The 24,665-nt window shown below is 42.3% G+C and overlaps 1 protein-coding gene across 3 annotated transcripts in view; it reads left to right on the plus strand.

The window, feature by feature from the left end:
• The window catches only part of NRK (Nik related kinase), a 93,048-nt gene extending 70,946 nt beyond the window's left edge, over positions 1–22,102 (plus strand). For all 3 annotated transcript variants that reach the window (XM_087972202.1, XM_087972203.1, XM_087972204.1), the window contains 7 exons: positions 910–1,053; positions 1,637–1,771; positions 3,209–3,309; positions 4,068–4,217; positions 9,830–9,989; positions 17,616–17,755; positions 18,602–22,102. In XM_087972202.1, coding sequence (XP_087828328.1) covers positions 910–1,053; positions 1,637–1,771; positions 3,209–3,309; positions 4,068–4,217; positions 9,830–9,989; positions 17,616–17,755; positions 18,602–18,685 — 914 coding nt within the window. In that variant the 3' untranslated portion in view covers positions 18,686–22,102. The remainder of the gene's footprint in view (positions 1–909; positions 1,054–1,636; positions 1,772–3,208; positions 3,310–4,067; positions 4,218–9,829; positions 9,990–17,615; positions 17,756–18,601) is intronic.
• Positions 22,103–24,665: the final 2,563 nt, after the last annotated feature.

Raw genomic sequence — 24,665 nt, forward strand, 5'->3', positions numbered from 1 at the left:
ATATTTCTCCTAGCAATCTTAATTCCAATTTTTGATTCATCTAGCCCTGCCTTTATGTATTACCCTCTAAGCCACGGGCTCTTCTAGCTTTGTTGATTATACGAGGGGAGAGATTAAGTGGTTGTTTTTTTTTAATCAGGGCAACCTGGTCTGAACCAAATATGGGATGGAGCGTACAACACTGGATGTTTTTAAGAAGAGATTGGATAACCATTTGTCTATAGGACAGTGGTGACTAACCTTTTGGGGCTTCTGTGCCAAAAAGTGTGTGTGCGCTCGCATGCATGCACTCATGTACCAGCACCCAGAAGGCAATGCATGCGCCCCGCCAAGCCCCCTGAGCATGCGCATGCAATACCCGCCCCCCCTTACCTGCACTGCTCCTCCCAGCTCATTTTCAGCCTCCCGAAGGCTTGAGGACAGCTTCTGCAGCCTTTGTAGGCTAAAAAATAGGTCCGTTTCATCACTTCCGGGATTACAGGAAGTGATGAAACGGGCCTATTTTTCGACCTGCAAAGGCTGCAGAAGCTGTCCTCAAGCCTCTGGGAGGCCGAAAAAGGCCTCAAACAGGCCAGAAATCAGCTGGGAGGTGCACGCATGCGGCTCGCGTGCCAGCACAAATGACGTTGTGTGCCATCTGTGGCACGTGTGCCATAGGTTCGCCATCATGGGTATAGGATTTCCTGCCAGAGCAGGGGGTTGGACTAGAAGACCTCCAAGGTCCCTTCCAACTCTGCTTATCTGCAACCCATCTGCATTTTCTTTGGTCTAAAATTCTGTTACATTCGGGTACATTCTGTTCTTGGATTGTTTCCAGGCTGTTTGTTTTGACCCAAACCATGGTTGAAAGACCCAGCCATTCCAAAGATACGCTTGTCATTCTGTGCTATGTTCTTCGCACTTCAACAGGGGTCAATTTACTGGTTGGATCTGAAAACGGATTGTGGCTTCTGGATCGGAGTGGACAAGGTCGAGTTTATTCCTTGATCAGTCGGAGACGCTTTCAACAGATGGATGTGTTGGAAGGATTGAACGTGCTAATTACCATCTCAGGTTTGTTTGCGGTCCAAAAGCTTCTCACCGACCATTCAACACCAAGCAATGAGAGAGGGGGACGATTAGGCCATAAAACTAGATTATAAAATGTTGCCACCTCTTGCCAAACCTTTATGAAGAGGATCAGGGATCTGAAGACTAAACCATATAATGAATGGTTAAGGGAAGGAGGCAGTGGTGGGATTGAAAAATGTTTACTACCATTTCTGTGGGCATGGCTTGGTGGGCGTGGCAGGGGATGGATACTGCAAAATCCCCATTCCCTCCCCACCCCACTAACCTGCTTTCCAGCCCCATTCTCCTATGTAGGGCAACCAGAGAAGACCCAGCCAATCAGCTGGGACTCGGGAGGTGGAGAATAGATGGGGGCGGGGCCAATCAGAGGTGGTATTTGCCAGTTCTCCAAACTACTCAAAATTTCCTGTACCGGTTCTCCAGAACTGGTCAGAACCGGCTGAATCTGCTTCCAACTCTATAATTTTATGATCTAGCTTAGTACAACCCTGACAGTGATGGAATTGTCTGCAGAAGTCAATTTTAATATGCTCCTCTTTTTTTTTTTTGCTTCTGTTCCACACAGGCAAAAAGAATAAGCTACGGGTATATTATCTGTCTTGGCTACGAAACAAGATTCTGCGGAACGATCCCGATGTGGAGAAACGACAAGGCTGGGTCTCAGTGGGTGATCTAGAAGGCTGTGTACACTACAAAGTTGGTGAGGGTCGTCCTTTCCCTGGAAGGGCACTGAACACAGTTAAAATAAGGGTCAGGCAAAACAAGGCTCATTCTTTCTTTATATATCTATATCTATCTATCTATCCATTCATCCATATCTATACATATTTCTATATTATATCTCCATCTATCCATCTATCCATCTATCCATCTATCCATCTATCCATTATCTATCTATCTATCTATCTATCTATCTATCTATCATCTATCTATCTATCTATCCATCTCTATCCATATCTATCTATCTATCTATCTATCTATCATCTATCTATCTATCTATCTATCTATCTATCTATCTCTATCTATCATCTATCTATCTATCTATCTATCTATCTATCTATCTATCTATCTATCTATCTATCTATATCTATCTCATCTATCTATCTATCTATCTATCTATCTATCTATCTATCTCTATCTCATCATCTATCTATCTATCTATCTATCTATCTATCTATCTATCTATCTATCTATCTATCTATCTATCTATCTATCTATATCTATCAATCTATCTATCTATCTATCTATCTATCTATATCCATCCATCTATCCATCCATATCTATCTTTCTATCTCTCTCTATTTATCTATCTCTATCAATCAATCTATCTATCTATCTATCTATCCATCCATCTATCCATCCATCCATCCATCCATCTATTCATCTATCCATATCTATCTATTTATCTATCTATTATTCAAGACAAGGTTAAAATACAAAATACAAACCCCCCCTCAAAAAAAAGAATCCATAAGAAGACAAAAAAAAGAAAATGAAAATGTTTGATAAATAAATATATAAATAAATAAAATAGATAAATATATAAATAAAACATGGACACATGAGATGTGGCAAAAAAAAAATTATACACAGAAGCAATTTCACGACAGAAATATATGACAGAAACCAATCTGTATATTTATTGGCACAATCTAGATTTGGAGGTTAATGCAACCCTTGTTTGTTCAACACAGGATCCCGGAATATATCTTACAACTATATACAGTGTGCTGAGACAAGTTATTTGCACACAATCTGTAGCATGAGAAGGGGGCTATTGAGATAATATCTTACCAAGATTTATATTATCGTTGATGCTCTGTTTTTAACATAAGTCTTTACATAATGATTCTGCTGGGGCTTGATTACTTTCAGTTCGTTTTAGCTTTGAATTATTCCCGAATGAATATGCAAATGAGGAACTGTAGTAGATCTAAGAGCTAGAATCCTGGGATAAACCAAGGTCTTTGCATGACCCTCAACTTTCTCCAGCATCGTAGATCAACTCCTGTTGCATTCACACTAGATCAAAATCCTGTTACATTTGGCTACACACCCTGGCTGTTTAAACAGTGATTTAGAATGCTCTCCCAATCTTTATGCTTAGCCAATTAAAAAAGAAATGATTGCTTTCTAGTGAAATACGAGAGGATCAAGTTCCTGGTGATTGCCGTGAAGAATTCGGTGGAAGTCTACGCTTGGGCTCCCAAGCCATATCACAAATTTATGGCTTTTAAGGTAAATGGCAGAACTTAAATTGATCCAATTAGTTCCTTTTTGTGGACGATCCCAGGAATATTTGGCTTGTGATGGAGGCTAAGGAATGGAAGCAAAAGGATTTTCAACCAATTGCATTTCATTGGATTTGTAGCGGGCTGGAGCAGAGGTGGTATTCAGCAGGTTCTGACCAGTTCTGGAGAACCGGTAGCGGAAATTTTGAGTAGTTCAGAGAACCGGCAAATATCACCTCTGACTGGCCCCGCCCCCATCTATTCTCCGCCTCCTGAGTCCAGTTGATCAGCTGCATCTTCTTTTGTTGCCCTGCACAGGAGAACAGAGCTGGAAAGTAGGTTAGTGGGGTGTGGTAGAAATGGGGATTTTGCAGTAACTATCCCCCAGGAGTGGAGGAAGGGAATGGGGATTTTACAATATCTTTCCCCTGCCACACCCACAAAACCAGTAGTAAAAAAATGTGAATCCCACCACTGGGGTGGAGGGAAGTTGTGATAGGGAAGTGGCGTAAATCTGTTTTATATCTATGCTTAGGTTTATCCAAACTCTGAAATGGTTTGCTTTTCATGTCGGAGAAGAGCAGGCAATGCTTTGGGAGGCGGGGTTAAATGTGTCATCAGCTTAGAATCCTTACATTGCCACAAATGTTCCAAATCTAGCTTCCCTTGAATTCTGTTGATCCTCTTTTGGCACAAATTTAATGCTGACCATTAATTGATGAGATTCTGGTGTGTAAACTTGAAAAAATCTCTCTTCCTCTACAGTCTTTCACCTCGCTTCCTCAAAAACCACTCTTGGTTAATTTGACTGTGGAGAATGGGCAGCGGCTGAAAGTTACTTATGGGTCAGCCGTAGGATTTCATGCCATTGACGTGGACTCTGGCTCGGTGTATGACCTATATTTGCCGACACATGTAAGTATCTCCTTTTGAGACATTTTTGAAGATCACGAGATCTGCGTGAACTTCCCAGACCATGGAGTTTAGATATAGACTCTACTAGATGGTGGTGTAGCACTTCATCTGTTAACTATCCAGCTTGATTGATGATAATGATGATCCACGGTGGCGCAGTGGTGAGAGTGCAGTACTGCAGGCTACTTCTGCTGACTGCTGGCTGACTGTAATTTGGCAGTTCGAATCTCATGGGGCTCCAGGTTGACTCAGCCTTCTGAGGTGGGTAAAACAAGGACCCAGATTGTTGAGGGCAAGAGGCTGACTATGTAAACCACTTAGAGAGGGCTGTAAAGCACTGTGAAGTGGTATATAAGTCTAAGTGCTATAGCTACTGCCTTCCTCCCTCCCTCCCTCCCTTCCTTCCTTTTCTTTCTCCTTCCCTTCCCTTCCCTATCCATCCATCTATTCATCCATCCATCACAGCTAAAGGTTGACTCAGCCTTCCATCCTTCCGAGGTGGGTAAAAGGAGGGCCCAGATTGTTGGGGGCAATAGGCTGGCTCTGTAAATTGCTTAGAGAGGGCTGTACAGCACCGTGAAGCAGTATATGTCTAAATGCTTTAGCTACTGCCCTCCCTGTCCTTCCTTCCTTCCTTCCTTCCTTCCTTCCTTCCTTCCTTCCTTCCTTCCTTCCTTCCTTCCTTCCTTCCTTCCTTCCTTCTTTTCCTTCCTTCTTGCCCTTCCCTTCCCTCCCAGTCGTTAGTATGCAGTGTTGCAGGCTAATTCTGCCCATTACCAGCAGTTCGATTTTGACTGGCTCAAGGTTGACTCAGTCTTCTGTCCTTCCAAGGTGGGTAAAATGAGGACCCAGATTATTGAGGGCAAGAGGCTGACTCTGTAAACCGCTTAGAGAGGGCCGTAAAGCACTGTCAAGTGGTATATAAATCTAAGTGCTATTGCTATTACGTAGGACAATTTTCCCCACTCATGTCCCCTCCCGATGTGTGGACTTCAATTCCCAGAATTCTCCAAGGATCTTGGCCTTTGCTGGGACATCAACACACCTGAAGGGTGTCAGGTTGAGAATGGTTGATTTTGAATGTTTCTCCTGACGTCTTTGGAAACAGAAACATTGCGCTTGATTGTGTTTGTAAGTCCAAGGACTGCCTCTATTTCTGCATGGTTCCAGGTTCATTTCAAATCCTTCCCATAAACCATGCAAAATAAGTCGGTTTTAGGACAGGATGCAAAGATAAACGAGGTCATCGGATGTCCCAGATAAAAAGTAAACCAGCCCAATGAAAAGGGATAATGATTTTAAAGAAAAGATTGGCTTCGACAGCAAACTCCCCATTCAATTATCTGCGCGAGGAGCAATCTTTCCCCATCGGTTGCCCTCAATAGGGGGTCTCCCTGAGGAGACCTTCTGGCTCCAATTTTGGCTGGCTTGTCACCGTTAAGATGGAATACACTAAAAATACACATTCCCTCAAGAGGGTAGAAATTGAAGAACGATTACTGTCCTCCCCTCCTCCTCCTCCTCCTCCTCCTCCTCCTCCTCCTCCTCCTCCTCCTCTTCCTGCTGAGCTGTAGCTGTCAGGATTGGAGATGTGAATAATTCTCTTCTGAAATTCTCCATTTGGAGCCGGCATCTTTGAAAGCCAACACACTGAACACGTTGACTCTGAATCCATCTCTCTCTCTCTCCCTCTTTTTTTTTGTTTTTTGTCTTCATGCTTTCGGCTTCTCTGCTTCAATTGCTCATGCCGCTCAATCCGAGGCAGCATATTAAAATAGCTTTCCGGCTCTGGATCCCTATTTTGGTGTTGCGGATAGTTGCGGCAGTGATCCCAGACTACACGAGTGGGCAAGTACGTCTAGCAAGTAGAGTTTCTTGTGCTTGTCCTTGTTTGGCCAGATCTGCTTGGCAGCTAGAAGTGTTTCGACAAACTGCATCTCTGTTTGGTTTGCTGTCCACAGTGCCTCAGATAGAAAGTCCCTACAGAGAGTGGTGAGGACAGCGGAGAAGATTTTTAGGAAACTTGCACCCCGTTATTCAGGATACTGCTTATAAGCACTATGTGCTTAGAGCTTGAAGCAATGTTAGAGACCCCCCGCACCCACATCACAGTCTGTTCTGTGTTGCTCCCCTCTGGGAGGAAGTTTCGAAGTATTTCCAGCAGGACTACCTACCTGATTCTGTAAAATGTACATGTATACATCCGAACTAGACTGTGTTGTTTCTCTGTGTCCTATAATATATGTGGGTATGTACAAAAATACATGTTTTTGTCATGTATACGTAGTGTATATTGGAGGTGGAGGCTCTTTGAGAGCTGCATGCAACGAAATTTCATTTTAATGTATGCCGATTAGTGTACATTCAAAGGGACAATAAAATTATTCTGAGTCTTAAGAATTGCACGAAGGCTTTAATAGGCTGGGTGCTTTGCAGTCCTGGGTTTCTTCATTTGTGTTTTTTTTTTTTAAACGCCAATAGTAGCCATTCTTTCCAACTTAATTAGATTTTTGAGGCGCTCGTGACTCTTGTATTGTACAGGTGGGATTGTCTGTGGAATTAATTTTGCCTTCTGGTTTTTTTATTAAAAAAAATTCTTTATGGATGCTGCTGAAAATCCTTTCTCTCTCTCTCTCTTTCTCTCTCTTGAGAAGCTGGCTAGGATTTGAGAAGTTATATATTCTAAATTGCTTAAAGCTCTCTGAAAATTTTATAGCGGGAACTGAAAGATTGCTCTGCATCTGGGTGGAAGGTGTGCCGAAGAGGGTTTTGTTTTGGTGTTTTTAAGCACAACTTGTTTCTCCTGAGTGCGTTTTTATCTGTGGGTTTTAACATGTCTTATATATAAGCCTCTAAATGACTTTCAAGCAATATGTGTATTTATTTAGACAGCTGGAACCTAGCTGGAACTCAACCAGAGAAATCACTGGGATTTAGGCTATATTAAATAGGGATTTTTCTCTGCATCAAATCAGATCAGAGGGCGATGTGAGGTTAGGAGAAAAGAACTGACGTTAGGTTTAACCCCAATCTATAGTGCCTTCTTCTTCCCATATGTTGATTTGCAAGATGAAACGAGGGGAAACCAGGGGTGGGATTCACATTTTTTAACAACTGGTTCTGTGGGCGTAGCTTAGTTGGTGAGCGTGGCTTAGTTGTCATGTGACTGGATGGACGTGGGTTGGTGGTCATGTGACTGGCTGGGCGTGGACAACTCAACATCACTCACATCGAGGCACGCATCTCCTCGCCTGGCCTCCCATGACTGTGGGGATGCTGCAACAGTCGTAAGTGTGAAAAATGGTCATAAATCACTTTTTTCAGTGCCATTGTAACTTTGAATGGTCACTCCACACAGGCAAAGTGCCAGTAAAGGAGAAAAAAAAAAACCAGAGAAGTTCCAGAGACAGGGAGTCTAGTCCTGTTGAGAATGTAATAAGGGTTAACGGAGAGAGAATTTCTGTAAGCAACACCAGAATGTTTCCTTCCTGCCTTCCTTACAGGATTAGGCCAGTAATTTCTTCTAACAACCGGTTCTCCGAACTGCTTAGAATGTTAACAACCGGTTCTAGTGAATAGGTGCGAACTGGTAGAATCCCACCCCTGAGGGAAACCCACCTGTAGACTCCTCTTAGCATCTGATTTGACAATCTCCCATAATTTTATTTTATTTTATTTATTTGTCAAACATGTACAAGATAACAAGCATAAGTATGAACATAAACAGGAATAAAGGAAGTAAATACAGATAAATGAAGACAGGGACAGTAGGCATGCTGGTGTGCTTATGCACGCCCCCTTTAAGTGCATAATGTCATGCCGTAAACAAATCTGCATTTTGTTTTTCACCCATGTCCCTTCTCTTGGATGAAAGCAGATTGGGTTTTGCCATCTCTTTCGATGCAGAAGATCACTCGGGTGGACCTCTCATGGGTGATGTCCTTCTGTCCTTCTAGTGATGAGGCAGCCAAGGGGCAAGTTCAATGCTTTTTTTTTTTGGGTGTCTCCCTCAGACATCATTCTACCTTGATTCTCCTAAGTCTAAAAGGTAAATGTTCCCCTCGCACATACATGCGAGTCGTTTCTGGCTCTAGGGGGCGGTGCTCCTCTCCATTACAAAGCCGAAGAGCCAGCGCTGTCCGAAGACGTCTCCGTGGTCATGTGGACGGCATGACTAAATGCCTTCGAAGGCGCATGGAACGCTGTTACCTTCCCACCAAAATGGTCCCTATTTTTCTATTTGCATTTTTTATGTGCTTTCGAACGGCTAAGTTGGCAGAAGCTGGGACAAGTAACGGGAGCTCACTCCGTGACGCAGCGCTAGGGATTCGAACTGCCAACCTTTCTGACCGACAAGCTCAGCGTCTTAGCCACTGAGCCACCGTGTCCCTTTTTATCAATTTTTTTTTGTCAAACTCCTACATCTATCCAATGTCTAAAAAAAAAAAAACCTCTAGACTCAGACACAATTTTTCTCTTGTGTGTCACAAAACTTTATGCCATGCAGTCTTGAGTGTTGTTATCAGGCTTGGTTGAAGCAAATCCAGAGACACACACTGAAGAGGTAAAAAGTAAGGATAAAATAAAAATATCCCTATAATAAAATGAAGTGGCCTCTCTTTTTCTGTCAAGATGGGGTTTAGGCCTATAAGAATGCTGGAACTAGAAAAACAAATAAATTATTCTTGTAATGAAAATTGCTTCCCTGGTATTGTTTCCAGATCTGTTGAACTAGAAGTCATGTAGTGTATTTTTAAAAAGCACACCATGTATTAATTTCTGGCTTACATAGCTCCCCTGGATATACCGGTAAATAAAATGCATGCAAAATACTTCAATATTGCAATTTAGTTGAGCCACCTTTCTAACTACCACGTACACCAATTTTGTGATTCTATTATTTTTTTTTCCCTCGTTTTCAGGAAGAACTGAAGTTTTAGTAGTTGCTGGTTGAATTAATGTAAAGTTATAGAACAAAATGCCCTCCGCGCCTAAGCTAATAAGTTATGTATGCCATGATAGGAAATGATTGAGAATGGAACTAAAACAAAAACAAAAACGTTATCGTTAGAATAATCTCAGTCAGCCTGTGTGCATTTATGTCATCTATTGCTTTATCATCGTTTATTTTTACACTGTTTTGTATAATTCTGTAATGTTTGTAAGAATTTTTAACAGGATAATTTCTATGCTAAAATGCCCTTTACAATCATTTTTACAATGCTATGTTGCACGTCCTACTGCATCCAAATTACCCTGGGTTTTATTTATTTTCACAACATGATACTCACCAAATTCAAAGGCAAACCCTGAATAGAAGCTTCGAGATGATCTTTGATATTTACAAGAGGGATAAAAGAAACACCTTTTTCCTCAGGTAGCAGCTCAACCTTGATATTTTAAAAAAGACAGAAATGCCTTTCCCTTTGTGTTGGCGCTGAATCCGGAAGAAAGTACACCGACATTTTCAAAGAGATAAATCTTTTTTCGCTTCTCAGATCTCCAAGCTGGTTGATTTTTAATGCAGTGTCATGACACCGAAATTGATGGACTGCAGTTCCTTAAATTGTAACTTGTTCCATGATGTAAATCTTCATCAAATGTTATTCCAGATCCAGGGAAATATTCATCCGCACGCTATTATCATTCTCCGGAACACCAGCGGGATGGAACTTCTACTGGCTTATGAAGATGAAGGAGTCTACCTTAACATCTATGGGCACTTCTCCAAAGAAAACATTTTGCAGTGGGGGGAAATGCCCACATCAGTAGGTACGTATGAATGGACGGGGAGTAGAAGACCCACAAGAACCAGATTTCCATGTACGTGGGAACGTGTCAATGATTGCAACTGTGCTGAGGTTTGCAGCTCCTCTTCTAAATGTGTTTGGGGCACCTACCATACACGGGAGTGGACAAATCACAGTTACTCTTGTTCCTTCTAAGTCCTTGGTGCTTATTGGTTGTTTTCTTGCAGATGTTTCATTACCCAGCCGGGGAACATCATCAGTGCTAGAAGGGAGTGGGGTTTGCAAAGAGGAGGAGAAGGAGGATTATGTGGTCCTTGTGGCTCTCTCAGTATATGTTATGCCCTTGTCAGAGTCTGGATCCGAGGAGGAAGATGAACAGCCATCAGGGACTGGGAGTGTGGCTCTGTTGGCTGTGGAAGAAACTGGGGAAGGGCAAAGTCAGGCTGGACAGAGCAGGGAAGAGGTAGAACAAGGGAGAGGGGGTTCAGGGGAAGACCCAGGCCCACTCCCTCTTCATCCTAGGGAGGGATGGAACAGAGAAGAGAGCAACATGTGTGGTTTGTCTTATGGGTGAGGAAAGGGCCCTGATTCCCTTCATTAGGCACATCTGGGAAGAGAGTTTAATGGAGAGGCAAGTGAGAGCAGCATTCGTTGGGAAAAAACATTGAGTTTATCTCATGTTGGCTGCTGTTATCTGAGTTCCTGGCATCCTCCCAACTGGTTTGATTTACTGCCGTTACTTCATTTCTGGAACTCCCCATCTTGCTCTGCAGGATTTATTACCTTATTTTGCCTCCTTGGTTTTATAGTTTAAATTTTTCAGTTTACAATGTTTGAACTAGAATATCTGCAGCCAAAGGCTGGTGCAGGTTCATGGGAGGGTTTTTCTCCAGACCGGAAGATAACCGGGTCATTGGGGGCAAAGTTGGAGCTAATAAAAGAACCTCTACTTATTCTCTGGCTGTGTTGCCTTTGTGCCACACCCCGGGTCATCACAGTATGGTTGTTTTCTTGCAGATGTTTCATTACCCAACTAGTTGACAACTTCAGTGGTTGAAGGAAGTGGGGTTTGTAAAGAGGAAGAGAAGGGGAGGAGGAAGAAAACTGTGAAGAGGAAGAGAAAGAGAAGGGGAGGAGGAAAAGCACTGTGGGGTTCTTGGTGCTCTCTGAGTGTGGTTGTGTTCTTGCAGACATTTCATTACCCAACTAGGTAACAACTTCAGTGATAGAAGGAGTAGGTTTTGCTCTTTGTTTAAGACCAGAAAAGGCCATCTCCAGCAGCCAACATCCAGATAAACAGGGATTAAGACCAGACAAACAGTCAAGTGAAAAACAATACCCTAATCGTAGAACTACCCAGGAGAAAACCACATTCCCATCAACACTGGCAGGACAAACCACTGTATATAAATAGGGAGTACACATCATACTCACTAGCACTGATGATGTTACCTAGTTGGGTAATTGAAATGTCTGCAAGAAAACAACCAAGCTCAGAAAGCAGCAAGGACTCCATAGTTCAGCCCTGAGCTACTGATGTTCTCTTCTCTTGTTACTTCATAGAGCAAGGCAAGTCATTTCCTCTTTGGTGTTGGCATTGTCACAATACTTCACCTTCCCAATGATTTCTTTTTCTTTTTCTTTTAAATTAAGAATCAGAACCGCATGATATAATTAACACATGTCAAGACAATTGTCCTCCCTGGTACATTGATGTTTAACACTGTCTGTATAATGTCAAGTGCTCGCATCTTGACAATCTAGCATTAGCTGCAAGATGTGAAGTTCTCAGAGATAAAAGTGCTATTAGTAAGTGGGTTTTAGACTAGAATAATCCTAGGTTTTTGTATCGAGCCTGTCTGGAAATTTGAAAAATATATCCTGGAGGAATCAGGCTAAGTTACAACTTGCTGTAGTCATAATACTGGAAGGAACCTGGAATGCAGTAGATATTTTTTTTTTCTTCTTCTTCTTATCTTGGTACTATGTGCAGCTGATAAGGCAGAATATTTGATTTTTTTTTCTATTAAAGTAGACAATTGCCTCCAAGCTGTTTTTCAGAACCAGGTCTGAGGTTGGAAAGGAAGACCAAGGATGGAAGCAACAGAAATGGATTTCTGCAGGAAAAAACCCAGGATCAATGAACTGTAATAAATGTTGAGTGAAAAGAAAAAAAAAGACATTTTTTTAGAAAAAGACAAAAGGCAGGGATGAAAGAACAGGTTGTTTTTTCCTAAAAGCATCGTCTTTGTTTTTCTCTAAACATTGCTTACAGTTCAAGGGGAGCTCTTGTATTATTATTATTATTATTATTATTATTATTAACACTTTCTCAAGTATGAATAGATATCCAGTCAAAGCCACACTGTTTCAGGAGGCTGTTCAATCTATCAGAATAAAGCTGGAAGGGACCTTGGAGGTCTTCTAGTCCAACCCCCTGCTCAAGCAGGAGACCTATAACTATTACAGACAAACGGCTGTCCAGGCTCTTCTTAAAAACCTCCAGTGATGAAGCACCCACAACTTCTGGTGGCAAGCTGGTTAATTGTCCTCACTGTTAGGAAGTTTCTCCTTAATTCCAGGTTGCTTCTTTCTTTGATTAGTTCCCAACCATTGTTTCTTTTCTTGCCTTCTGGGTGCTTTTGAGAATAAGCTGACCCCTTAATTCTGACTTATTTCGACCAGCTGCTGTGTCATGAACGTTATCGATAAAATGAAGCCATTTGCAAAAATTTAACTGGTGGAGGAATAAAATGATCAATATCGTTCAAGAAATGAAACATAGGGAGCTCTTTAAGAATTTAGGGCAAGCTAGACTGGTGGAGTTGTTCTGGTAATTGGAACAAGGAAACTTAACTCCGGAGGGAAATTAAATTGGGGAAGCTTAAGTTGTTGGCTTTTCAAAAAATGTGCAGCTGAAATGCAGGGTTTCTCTGGACACAGAGGCTGATACTTTGAAAATAGGGTGGCAGGGATATCATTAGAAATGGATCTTCTTTTTCCCTTCAGTCAGTTTGGATAAGGGTACACCCAGTGGTGGGATTCAAATAATTTAACAACCGGTTCTCTGCCCTAATGATTTCTTCCAACAACCAGTTCACCAAATTGCTCAGAAAGTTAACAACCGGTTCTCCCAAAATGGTGCAAACTGGCTTTTAATATTTTATATCATGTGTGCCTTCTATGAAATTTAGGGATGTGTGGAGGTTATATTTTTTTCTGGTTCCCCAAGAAACCTAGATAACCCATGGAATTAGGAACTTGGCTGCACCAATTTTTCCAATGGAAGATAATCTTTGTAGCTCAGGGTTGAACTGTGGAGGCCTTGGAGGCTTGGTAATTTTCTTGGAGACATTTTATTACCTGACCAGGTAACCTCATCAGGGCTAGTGAGGGTATTGTTTGCTCTCTGTTTAAAGACAGGATGTATGCACTCCAGCAGCACACACCCAGATAAGCAGGGATTGACACCAGATAAACCATCAAGCAGAAAACAAATACCTTGGTCTAGATTTAGCTTACCCATGAAATTAGAAACACGGCTACACCCATTTTTCTAATGAAAGATAATCTCTGTAGCTCGGATTGTAAATTGTGGAGGCCTTGGTGGTCTCTGAGCTTGGTACTTTTCTTGAAGACATTTCATTGCCTGACTAGATAACCTCATCAGGGCTAATGAGGGTGGCGTTGTTTAAGACCAGAACACAGGCTATCCAGCAACCAACACCCGGATAAGCAGGGATTAACGCCAGAGAAATAATCAAGCAGAAAACAATACCCTGATCGAGGAACTACCAAGGAAGACATTTCATTACTTAGGTAACCTCATCAGTGCTAGTGAGCAGTGATGGGATTCAAAAAATTTTTACTACCGGTTCTGTGGGTGTGACTTGGTGGGCATAGCATGGGAAGGATACTGTAAAATCTCCAGTCAGAGGCAGTATTTGCCGGTTCTCCGGACTACTCAAAATTTCTGCTACCGGTTCTCCAGAACTGTTCAGAACCTGCTGAATGCCACTGTCTACTAGTGAGGGTGGGGTTTGCTCACTGTTTAAGACCAGAGAACATCCATTCCAGTAGCCAGCACCTAGATAAGCAGGGATTAACGCCAGAGAAACAATCAAGCAGAAAACAACACCCTGTTCAAGGAAGACATTTCATTACCTGATTAGATAACCTCATCAGTGCTAGAAGGAAGTGGGGTTTGCTCCTTGTTTAAACCAGAACACATCCACTCCAGCAGCCAAAACCCAGATAAGCAGGGATTGACAGCAGACAAAAAATCAAGCAGAAAACAACAACCCATGCTAGGATGTGATTTTTTTCAAGGGGGGACGCCTGTCAGTGTGGGAGCATATGATCTCAATATGGTTTCCAGAGCTGACACCCCGATCTAGGAACTACTAAAGGGGGAAAAAAACAGCTGGATTAGGGAAGCACATTCGTTTTCTTCCAGCTCTGCCAGCTACATCACGGAGATTAGAAGGTCCAAGCAGCAGATGCCATCATCTATTTATAGGAAGCTGCAGCTCTGGGATTGCAGCCTGGTGATCGAACGATAGATGTGGGGCAAGCTCGGGCTTGCCTCGGCGGGAACAAACAGTCCGTATTTTTTTGGAGGCCCGTCAACATCTGGAAATGTTATCTAACCAGTTATTTATGAAAGCATTTCTCTCCTTATGTCAGCTGGAAAGCCTTCCCTGTGCGGTTTGCTGATTCATATAAACCACACCATCCTTGGACCTGAGTTTCAGATTGAAAAGGTTCCGATAATAAGGAGAGGAGGGCTGTGGGGAAGGAGGGATGTGCAAAGAAGAAAAACAAACTCCTAAGGATCTTGGTGTCTTCTCCTGACTCAGGGTAGCTTCCTCTTAGGAAGGGAGGTGGGATTTCCAAGAAAGAAAATCGTGTTTAATGTTGGCATCAGCCAACGGACTTACAGTATCTCGCAGACGGAGGGAAATTCACTGGTTCTCTCAAATTTTAGGGAGAGATCGTGTGATACTGAGACAACTTTCAAAGGAAGGTTTAGCTTTCTTTTTCTCTCTCTCTAGGTTTTGGAGGGCAGGTCAAAGATAATGCAAATGTGGGCAATGCAGCAGGTGGCGGCAGGAAGAAAGCCCCAGTGTAAACAATGAACACAACTAGAATGTAATCAAAATATAAATTATTTTCCCCTCCCGGTCACAATTTAGCTACATGTTGCAGATGAGCTGGGGGGTGGGGGGAGATGCCTACAGTTTTAGAGGTCCTGACGTTGAGCCCCCCCTTGTTGATGGTGGTGACATTCTGTGGTCTGTAAAATGTTCCCTTAGTGTCCCAAAAGGTGTTTTCCAGGGGTGAGCTTCAAAATTTTTAGCAACGGGTTTTCTGCCCGGTTGCTGGGTTGGTGTGGCCATGGTGGGCGTGGCCTAGTCAGCCTCCTGCACATGGTGGGGGGGGTTGTTTTTGCCCTCCCCAGGCTCCTGAGGCTTTCCTCGAGATTCCCAGGCTCCGGAGGCTCTCTGGAAGCCAGAAACAGGCCCATTTCCGGCCTTCTTGAACTTCTGGGGGGGGGCAGTTTTTTGCCCTCCCCAAACCTCCGTGCAGGCCCCGCTGTCAGCTTTGGAATCCTTATTAAAAGCTGCCACACAGCTGTGGAGGGTGGAAGGGGTCTGCCGTTGTTTGAGTAGCTTTCAGTAGACAAAATAGATAGATAAACCCTTCAAGGTCATTCTCTATGGCGCAGCAAGAATTGGAGCTGAAGGGTGATTGGTTCACGTGATTTATGATGTGAAAGAAAAGGGGTGGGTGTAGGTTGAGTCTTGTGGGAAGTTTGGGAGGAACCTTTAGTTTCGGAATTCCACAGACGTGCCAAGTTTCTGTTTTAATCAAGCACTTTGAGATTATGGTTGTCTCAGAGTTACTGATTGGAATGGATAATTTCTGGAACCCTGACACTTGCACTTACCTGCACCCAAAACAGGCCACGTGGAGACTCCTGGGAGGGGAGGGGTGGGTGGGGCCAGCCAGGAGTGGGATTTGGGGCTTCTCTGAACTGCGCAGAATCTTAGCTTGGGGCTCTCCCGAACCCCTGCGAACCCTCAGCAGCCCACCCCTGATTGAGACCCTCTTGTTGATGGTATGACTTTGTGTTGTCTATTAAATGTTCCCTTAGTGTCCCAAAGGTGTGGGGTTTTTTTCCCAAAAGGCAACTGGATTTTCTTGGTGTTTCCTTTGTAAACCTTTCACTTCTCCTCCAAGAAACAGTTAGAACTGAAGAAGCCTCTTAGAGGAGAAGCGAAAGGTTTTCAAAGGAAACACTAAGGAAGTCCAGTTGCCTTTTGGAAAGAAAAATAAAGACACACCTTTGGGGACAACCATGACCTGAATGATTGAGATGCTCCACTGACATTCCCTTAATGTGTCTTACTTCTGTCTGTCTTAAAAGATGTAAAAAGGCCTCTTAGGTTCAGTTTTAAACATGGAAGAGGGGAGAGAAAGGTTGACTGGCTCAGAGGAAAAGCCTTGTAGGAAACACACCAGGAATATTTTTAAACAATTAAGGGCAGTGGAGGTTCATCTTTGTAGTTGATTCAACAAATCCTGGAAATGGTCCTTTGGTAAGAACTTATGGCTTCTCTGCCACTAGAGACAATGTTTGGTTGTTTGGTTATTTGGTTGGTTGGTTTGGTTGGTTGGTTGGTTGGGTTGGGTTTGTTGGTTGGTTGGTCAGTCGGTTTGGTTGGTCGGTTGGTTTGGTTTGGTTTGGTTGGTTGGTTGGTTTGGTTGACTGGTTGGTTGGTTAGTTTGGTTCATTGGTTGGTTGGTTGGTTGGTTGGTTGGTTGGTTGGGTTGGTTGGTTGGTTTGGTTGGTTGGTTTGGTTAGTTGGTTGGTCGGTCAGTCAGTTTGGTTGGTCGGTTGGTTTGGTTGGTTGGTTGGTTGGTTTGGTTTGGTTGGTTGGGTTGTTGGTTGGGTTGGTTGGTTGATTGGTTGGTTGGTTGAGTTGGTTGGTTGGGTTGGTTGGTTGGTTGGTTAGTTTGGTTGGTTGGTTGGTTTGGTTGGTTGGTTGGTTGGTTGGCTGGTTGGGTTGGTTGGTTGGGTTGGTTGGCTGGTTGGTTGGTTGTTCAATTTCAGTAGCCACTCGTCCCAGTAAAAGACTCTGGCTGGCTCACAACCCAGAATATCTACAATTAAGAACTCTACAATTTAAACTTTAAAAAAAAGTCTACCCCTTAAAAAAATAAAAATTTAGAAACATTTTAAAACAATAAACAATACTTAAAACAGTAGAAAGCGTTTAAAAAGTTGAATTCGAGGTACACACGAGAGCCAAGATGTTCGGCCCATTAACAATATAGCCAGGAAACTCACACACACACACACACACACCCTCCCTTCTGGCTCCAAGCATATATAAAACAGTCCTGTCCGGGCTAAAGCCAAAGTCGCACAAGATTGTAATGCTTCTTGTTATCAGATGGAGCCTTCACTGCAAATACCAGAAATAAGGGGGTGGGAATTACTATTGCCAACAGCTTCCCATGAAGAGAGCCATTTATTCAGCCCTTTCTCTGCCACTTGTCTTTGTTTTTGTGGGTTTTCTTTTTTTCCTTTTTAAGAAAAAGCTCCACTAACTCTTTCTTTCTTTCTTTCTTTTTCTAAAAGCTTATCTTCAGTCCAACCAAGTGATGGGCTGGGGTGAGAAAGCAATTGAACTGCGTGCTGTGGAAACGGGATGTCTGGAAGGCGTGTTTATGCACAAGAAAGCTCAGAAGCTGAAATTTCTCTGCGAAAGGAATGATAAGGTATACGGTACAGAAGTTGGGAGGTGGTGATGGGAGGGAATTCATCCATCCCTTCCTCTAGAAGAGGTGTCTGCTGTTTTTAGTTGTGTTCCTAGAAGAGAGACAAGACATCTGGTCGAAGAACCTTCTGAGAACTTGCCAAGAACCTTGATAGAAGACTAGATTGTCCCCACATTGTAGTTTATGCAGACGTTGGGAGGGGTAAGAGGGTATCCATCCACCCCTTGCTCCAAAAGAGGAGTCTGGTGTTTTGAGTTGTGTTCCTAGAAGAAAGGCAGAAGGCCTTCTGCTTGAAGAACCTTGTGAGAATCTTGATAGAAGAACAGATTTTCCCCACAATGCAGTTTATGCAGAAATTGGGAGGGTGGAAAGGAATTCATCCACTCCTTGCTCCAGAAAAGGTCTGGTGTTTTTAGTTGTGCTCCTAGAAGAGAGGCAGAAGGTCCTCCGGTTGAAGAACTTAGTGAGAATCTTGTTCAAAGACTGGGTTTCCCCCCATATTGTCTATGGAGCTTCTTGTGCAACCTTCTAACCAGGAAAGTCAACAGGGGAGCCAGACTCGCTTAATGACTGTGTTACTAACATAACAACCGCAGTGGTTCACTTAACAACTGGGGCCAGAATGGTCATAAGACTCACTTCACAAATGGCTCACTTAAACAATGTAAATTCTGGGCTCAGTTTTGGTTGTAAGCCAAGAACTGCCTGCATTTATGGATGAAAGCAGGCTGACGTATTTATGCAATTTGAAGTGTATGAAATATTATCCAGTGATGCTCCATATTTTTATTTTTATTTTTTTTAAAAAAGGTAGAATGACACTTTTCTTATCTCTCTCCCCTCAAGGTATTCTTTGCGTCGGTTCAGTCTGGGGGCAGCAGCCAAATTTACTTTATGACACTGGGCCAAAACATCCTGTTCAACTGGTGAATCGCTTTGGAATGAAGTTCCTATTTGACCTTTCCCAGTTTCTACGAGCCATCCAAAGCTGAAGTTGTCCATTTCAGAAGTTGTCCCTTTGTTCCTGCAACGAAAAGGAAAAGAAAACCCCCACGATCCTCGCAGAATGTCCTTCAATGGTGGACGGTATATAACTCTTGCAAGTGCATCGTTTAAAATTAGCCATCCCGGAGCAACCATTTTTATAAAAAAAGAAAAACAAAGCTTTTTTTTTTTTTTTTGCAAAGCACAATTGTGCCATAGAAGCCAAGCTCCCCTTCTTACAAAGTATGCACAAAGCTGTTGGAGAGTGTGTGTGTGTTATTTTTTTTAAAATTTTTGCACAAAGATTGTGATGCTGTTTTGTTCGATGTTCAGAGGGAGTGCGTGATGTGAAACCGAGCACCCAGCAAGGCATATTCTGTGTGAGGTGGGCGGGGAAAAAAACAACCCGGTTGGATGGCTAAATTAGTTTGGTTAAGGTTCCCCTGTTTTTCAAAAGCTTGCTTTCTCAGGTGGAGCTGCCTCCTTTCCTGAATGCCGAAGTCACATTCTTTGTTTGCCTAGAGATTTCATAGCCCTGGTGAAACATTCATTCATTGCAGAATGAATTTCTCTACGGGGAGGAATTCCCAGAGGAAGTCTATGTTCTCAGCAATTGGAGGCTTAGAAGTGTCCTCAGGGACACCAACACCCCTGGTTTCTAACAGATTTTGCCATTGTTTATTCCTAACAACAGTCTCTTCTTGGGTGTGCTACTCCATTGGATTTTTAAAGGTCTTCTTAAACCATGAGGGGGGAAAAGGTCCTCAAGAGAGTAAGACCACACCTAGAATCCTGCACCAGTTTTGGTCACCATCAGTGGTGGGATTCAAATAATTTAACAAGTGGTTCTCTGCCCTTCCAACAACCAGTTCACCCAAACTGCTCAGAAAAGTTAACAACCGTTTTTCCCAAACTGGTGTGAACTGGCTGAATCCCATCATTGGTCACCACACTATAAAACAGATGTTGAGGCTCTAGAAAGAGTGCAGAGAAAAGCAACAAAGAGGATTGGGGGACTGGAAGCTAAAATATACGAAGAATGGTTGCATGGCTAATCTAGTGAAGAGAAGGACCAGGGGAGACAGGAGAGCAGTCTTCCAATATCTGAGGGGCTGCCACAGAGGAGGAGGGGGGTCAAGCTATTTTCCAAAGCACCCAAAGGCCAGACAAGGAATAATGGATGGAAACTGAACAAGGAGAGATTCAACCTGGAAATAAGGAGAAATTTTCTGACAGTGAGAACCATCAACCGATGAAACTGAAGTTGTCTTCTGAAGTGGTGGGAGGCTTTCAAGAAGAGATTAAATTACCATCAGTCAGAAATGGTTTAGGGTCTCCTGCTTGGGAGAGGGAGGGGGGCTCGACTAGATGATCTTCAAGGTCCCTTCCAACTCTGTTAGTCTGACTAAGTCCTCACTCATCTTTACTTGCTTGAACGGTCCTTAATATTTGAAAGAGGATCCCCACCCATCTGGGATTCAGCCTTTTCCAATGTTTTATTCTTAGATCTCAATGGAGAACTTCCATTTAAGCATGATGCTTCTATTATAGTGACAGATACAATTGTCCCTCTCAAAATGAGTCTAAAGGCCACTGTGGGCTTCTAACTAGAATGACCACAATGGCTATTAACCTCCCTGGGACTTACCTGAAGTGAGATCCTTTCTTGAAGTTTTTTCTTAAAAAAAAAAAAAAGTATTTTATATCAGTAATGTCTCATGGATAGGAGCCATCTCCAAATGACACAATGTGTTTTTCCACCATAATCTTATATTCTCAGGGTTTACAATTCGGGTTGCACTATTTCTCAGGTTTGCAAGGCTTCGCTAAAGTTTGTACAGCCCATTGGGAAAATGCAAGGCACAATTTTTTTAAAGGAGATGAACACTTTTTACCAAATTATTTTTATCCAAGGGAGAAGCATATACTGGAGGACTGTGGGAGAAAGGTGAGGCCTGTGAAGGATTTAAACAGACCCTGGATTAAATTCCAGCATAAAATTGCCATCAGTATTATTATTATTTTTCCTGGGGAAAGCTTGTGTGTTGTACTTCCAAGAAGTTGTGAGGTTCAGTTCCCTAGATTTCCAATTAAATGCATATTCAAGAACTGGGCTGGAAATCTTGTCTCTCTTCAAGTCTCTGGAAAAACAATCATTGTTCAATGGAATAAAGGCTGTTAGAAGAGGAGCAAAATTGTTATAAAGACATAGTATTTTGGGGGGGAAATTGGGAATGCAACACTGCTACAACTGTGTTGTGTTCCCAGTGTTTAGCCAACTGGGGAGTTTATCCCAACACCAAAGACTGGGAGGAGTGGAAAGGGGAGACTTTTGTCATGCGAACAATTTCCTGAAAGACTTTTCTTAACTTTGCTTAGCTTTCATTAAGGCAGCCAAGAGCTCCCCACAATCTTTTAAGGGTGAAAATAACTTTTTTTTTAAATGGCGGGTTCATCTTAAAGTGATAAGCTTTGGTTCATTTCAACACCCACCATCCATTCTGCAGGCTGGTGTTGTGCAATTCATTTTTCTTTCTTCTGTGTGCTCACTCGTGTCCCGATTCGAGGATTTTTATTAGTTTATCAGAATATAAAGTACAGAAATGCAAAGGAACGATGAAAATAACAGGAAAAGAAGGAAGGAAAGGGGGGAAAGGAAAAAGCGTAGGGGAAAGGAGAGAAGAAAAAAGAAAGCATTTGACTTCTTTCGGCGCAGTAGAATAAGGTAATAACACGCAGTCTCGACTTTTCAGATTTTATAATCACATGTATTAGCCATTTCTATAACAACAAACCCATCTACCTCCTTGACTGTCAGGATTTGAAATTGGTGAAAGATGAGGACACTTGCATTGTGTCCTAATGAAGTAACTGGTGTGCTCCATGGAAGGAAGACTGAGTTCATATGATCTATAAATGCCTTTTGTGTCATACACTTGTGATAGTTAGGAAGTGGATGTGTTGTTAGCTGGGGTAAAATAGATTCTTCTGATTCTGGCCCTCGATATAGTCCAGCTGGGAGGGATACCATTGGTTTCTGGAGCTGATTGTTCTCACAACTATTGTTGCATTTCGGTTTAAAAATTGAAATCAGACCCGAATAATAATACTTTATTTTTTTTTAAAAAAGCAAAAACACTGGCGAAAAAGAGGGGAGAAAACAAGGAATTCTTTACTGTATTCCATCATGCTTTTCCCCCAAACTCGAAAGCACATTTCTATGTCAGAGATAATAAGATTGAAACAGAATAGGTGGAAACAGCTGCAATCTATCGCTTCAAAATTATTTGGCGTCTCTGTTTCCACGCTTAACATTCTCCTAACGTTTTTGTTTTTTTTTACTCGATTAAAAAAAAGAAACTATTTTAGAGTTGCTTGTTTTTCCAGTGCTCAAATATTGGGAGGGCATGGAATTGAAAAAGTTGCGGTATTTATTTCCTCTGGAGACTTTGTCAGAGTAATTGGGTGGAGAAAAAATTTTCAGTCACTGTTTTTTTTATATATATAACTTTGGAGGTAATATCAGAACTTAATGTTTCTCCAATGATCAAATGAAGAAAGACTCTAATAAAAACAAAAAACAAAAAAATAGTATAATATAGATTTAACTGAATGGTTGCAATAGCAGCTGGGCTGTTACCCCTATGTGGACAGCATAGAAATCAGTTTGCTCTGGCTGGGGAATTCTGGGAGTTTGAAGTCCAGATACCTTAAAGGGCTGCCTGGGGAATTCTGGGAGTTTGAAGTCCAGATATCTTAAAGGGCTGCCTGGGGAATTCTGGGAGTTTGAAGTCCAGATATCTTAAAGGGCTGCCTGGGGAATTCTGGGAGTTGAAGTCCAGATATCTTAAAGGGCTGCCTGGGGAATTCTGGGAGTTGAAGTCCAGATACCTTAAAGGGCTGCCTGGGGAATTCTGGGAGTTTGAAGTCCAGATATCTTAAAGGGCTGCCTGGGGAATTCTGGGAGTTTGAAGTCCAGATATCTTAAAGGGCTGCCTGGGGAATTCTGGGAGTTGAAGTCCAGATACCTTAAAGGGCTGCCTGGGAATTCTGGGAGTTTGAAGTCCAGATATCTTAAAGGGCTGCCTGGGGAATTCTGGGAGTTTGAAGTCCAGATATCTTAAAGGGCTGCCTGGGGAATTCTGGGAGTTTGAAGTCCAGATATCTTAAAGGGCTGCCTGGGGAATTCTGGGAGTTGAAGTCCACCCATCTCAAACTGCTCAAGGTTGACAAACCCTGTCATAGACCAATGACGAACATTTCAATGCTCAGCCCACCTAACCCACCTAACCTAGCCCACCTTTTATTTAAACAAAATAAATAAGTAAGTAAATAAATAACCAACCCTCAGGAATGCAATTTCTTATTTTCAAATTGGCTTATTTATTAAGCTGGCAGAATTCCTGCTCCATTTAGCACAACTTATGTATTTCCCATTGTGCTCATGCTCGGGTGCACACTTCTCCAATTCGATGCCATCCTGCTAGCTACCCAGGATGGACAGGCTGGGGGAGACTCAATCTGTTTGCCCCCCCTCAAAAAAAGGCAGAATAAATCCCAGGAAATGTCTATGCCCAGAAGCCCAGTGACGAGTCCTGCGTGCAAATCAACCATAAACCCATTTTGTATCTTTACAGTGACATGAGACTAAACTGCGAATTACAACTCTGAAACTGAACATGCTCCAAATGTGGTTTTTTTTTTTCCCCCTGACCTTTGGTACTTTGCTTATATCACTCCTTGAGGCTCGTTTTCAGGGAGCCATTTGCTCTAATGAAGTGAATTTGTATTTCTTACTCCTAGTAAATAATTAGAATGACAGTTCAGACGGGGCTTTTGATTTTCCCGACAAGTAGAAAAGAAGGGAAGAAAGGTGTCGATTTTTCTGGATCCATTGAATACAGAGCAGAGAAGGAATTTGGGTGCGCACCTGCCGAGGAGACAGGTGGTTTTCTTCGACAGATGCTGTCGGTGTTTCTGGCTGCATGCCTCAACCTCCTTAACTTGGAACAAGCAGGAGGACCGGTTTCTGAGCAAATACACCTAAGGGCTGCAATGTGCAACTTGTTATTTTCCCACCATTTGAAACGAAATCCAGCAGGTGGAATTTAAGCCAGTACGTTTTCCCCGAAAAGAGTGCCGCCAGATAATTTAATCTTTAAAACTCATTTTCTGATAGTACATGAATGAAGAGAGGTGAGGATTTTTTTTGAAATTGAATTTTATGTTTTGATGGGAAAAGAGGAAATAATTTTAAATGCAGGGTCATCCTCTCCCTCTCTCTTTCTCTTTTTTTCTTTCTCTTTCTCTCTCTTTTTCTGTGTTTCTCTCTCTCTTTTTTCTCTTTCTTTCTCTTTCACTCTCTTTCTTCCCTCTCTCTTTCTCTCCTCTCTCTCTCTTCTCTCTCTGTTTCTCTCTTTTCTCTCCTTGCTTCTCTCTTTCCCTTTCTCACCCCCCCTCTCTCTCATTCTTTTCTCTCTGTGTGTTTCTTTCCTTTTCTCCTCTGTCACTCTCTCTCTCTCTCTCTCTCTCTCTGTGTGTGTGTGTGTGTGTGATGAAAATGGTGTATTTTGCTTCTAAGCTTGTCGAATCCAAGTCTTACATTAACAAGAAGTTCTGGTTTTGGTTCAGTCTAATTACAAAATGCAGCACTGTGAAAAACAATCAAGATCAATAGTAGATAGTGCCAAAAAAAAAAAAAAAACCAACAACAACAAGTGTTCCAAGAAATAATCAAGGAGATGAAACTCCACTGAGAGTATATAAGAAGGTTAGTAGATAAAAGAAAGAGAACGTTAGCAGAAAGACAAATGAAGGAAAAGAGGAATATTGCAATTCTAAGATAGGCATTTAAAGGACATGGGGTTGAGAAGGCTGGTATTTAAGGGCTTGTAGCAATGTTTTAGATTATATTCATTATCATGTG

Source organism: Notechis scutatus, chromosome 10 (assembly GCF_049901735.1).
Source record: "Notechis scutatus isolate UNSWTSFEM ecotype Mainland chromosome 10, rNotScu1.2, whole genome shotgun sequence".
Taxonomy (NCBI): domain Eukaryota; kingdom Metazoa; phylum Chordata; class Lepidosauria; order Squamata; family Elapidae; genus Notechis; species Notechis scutatus.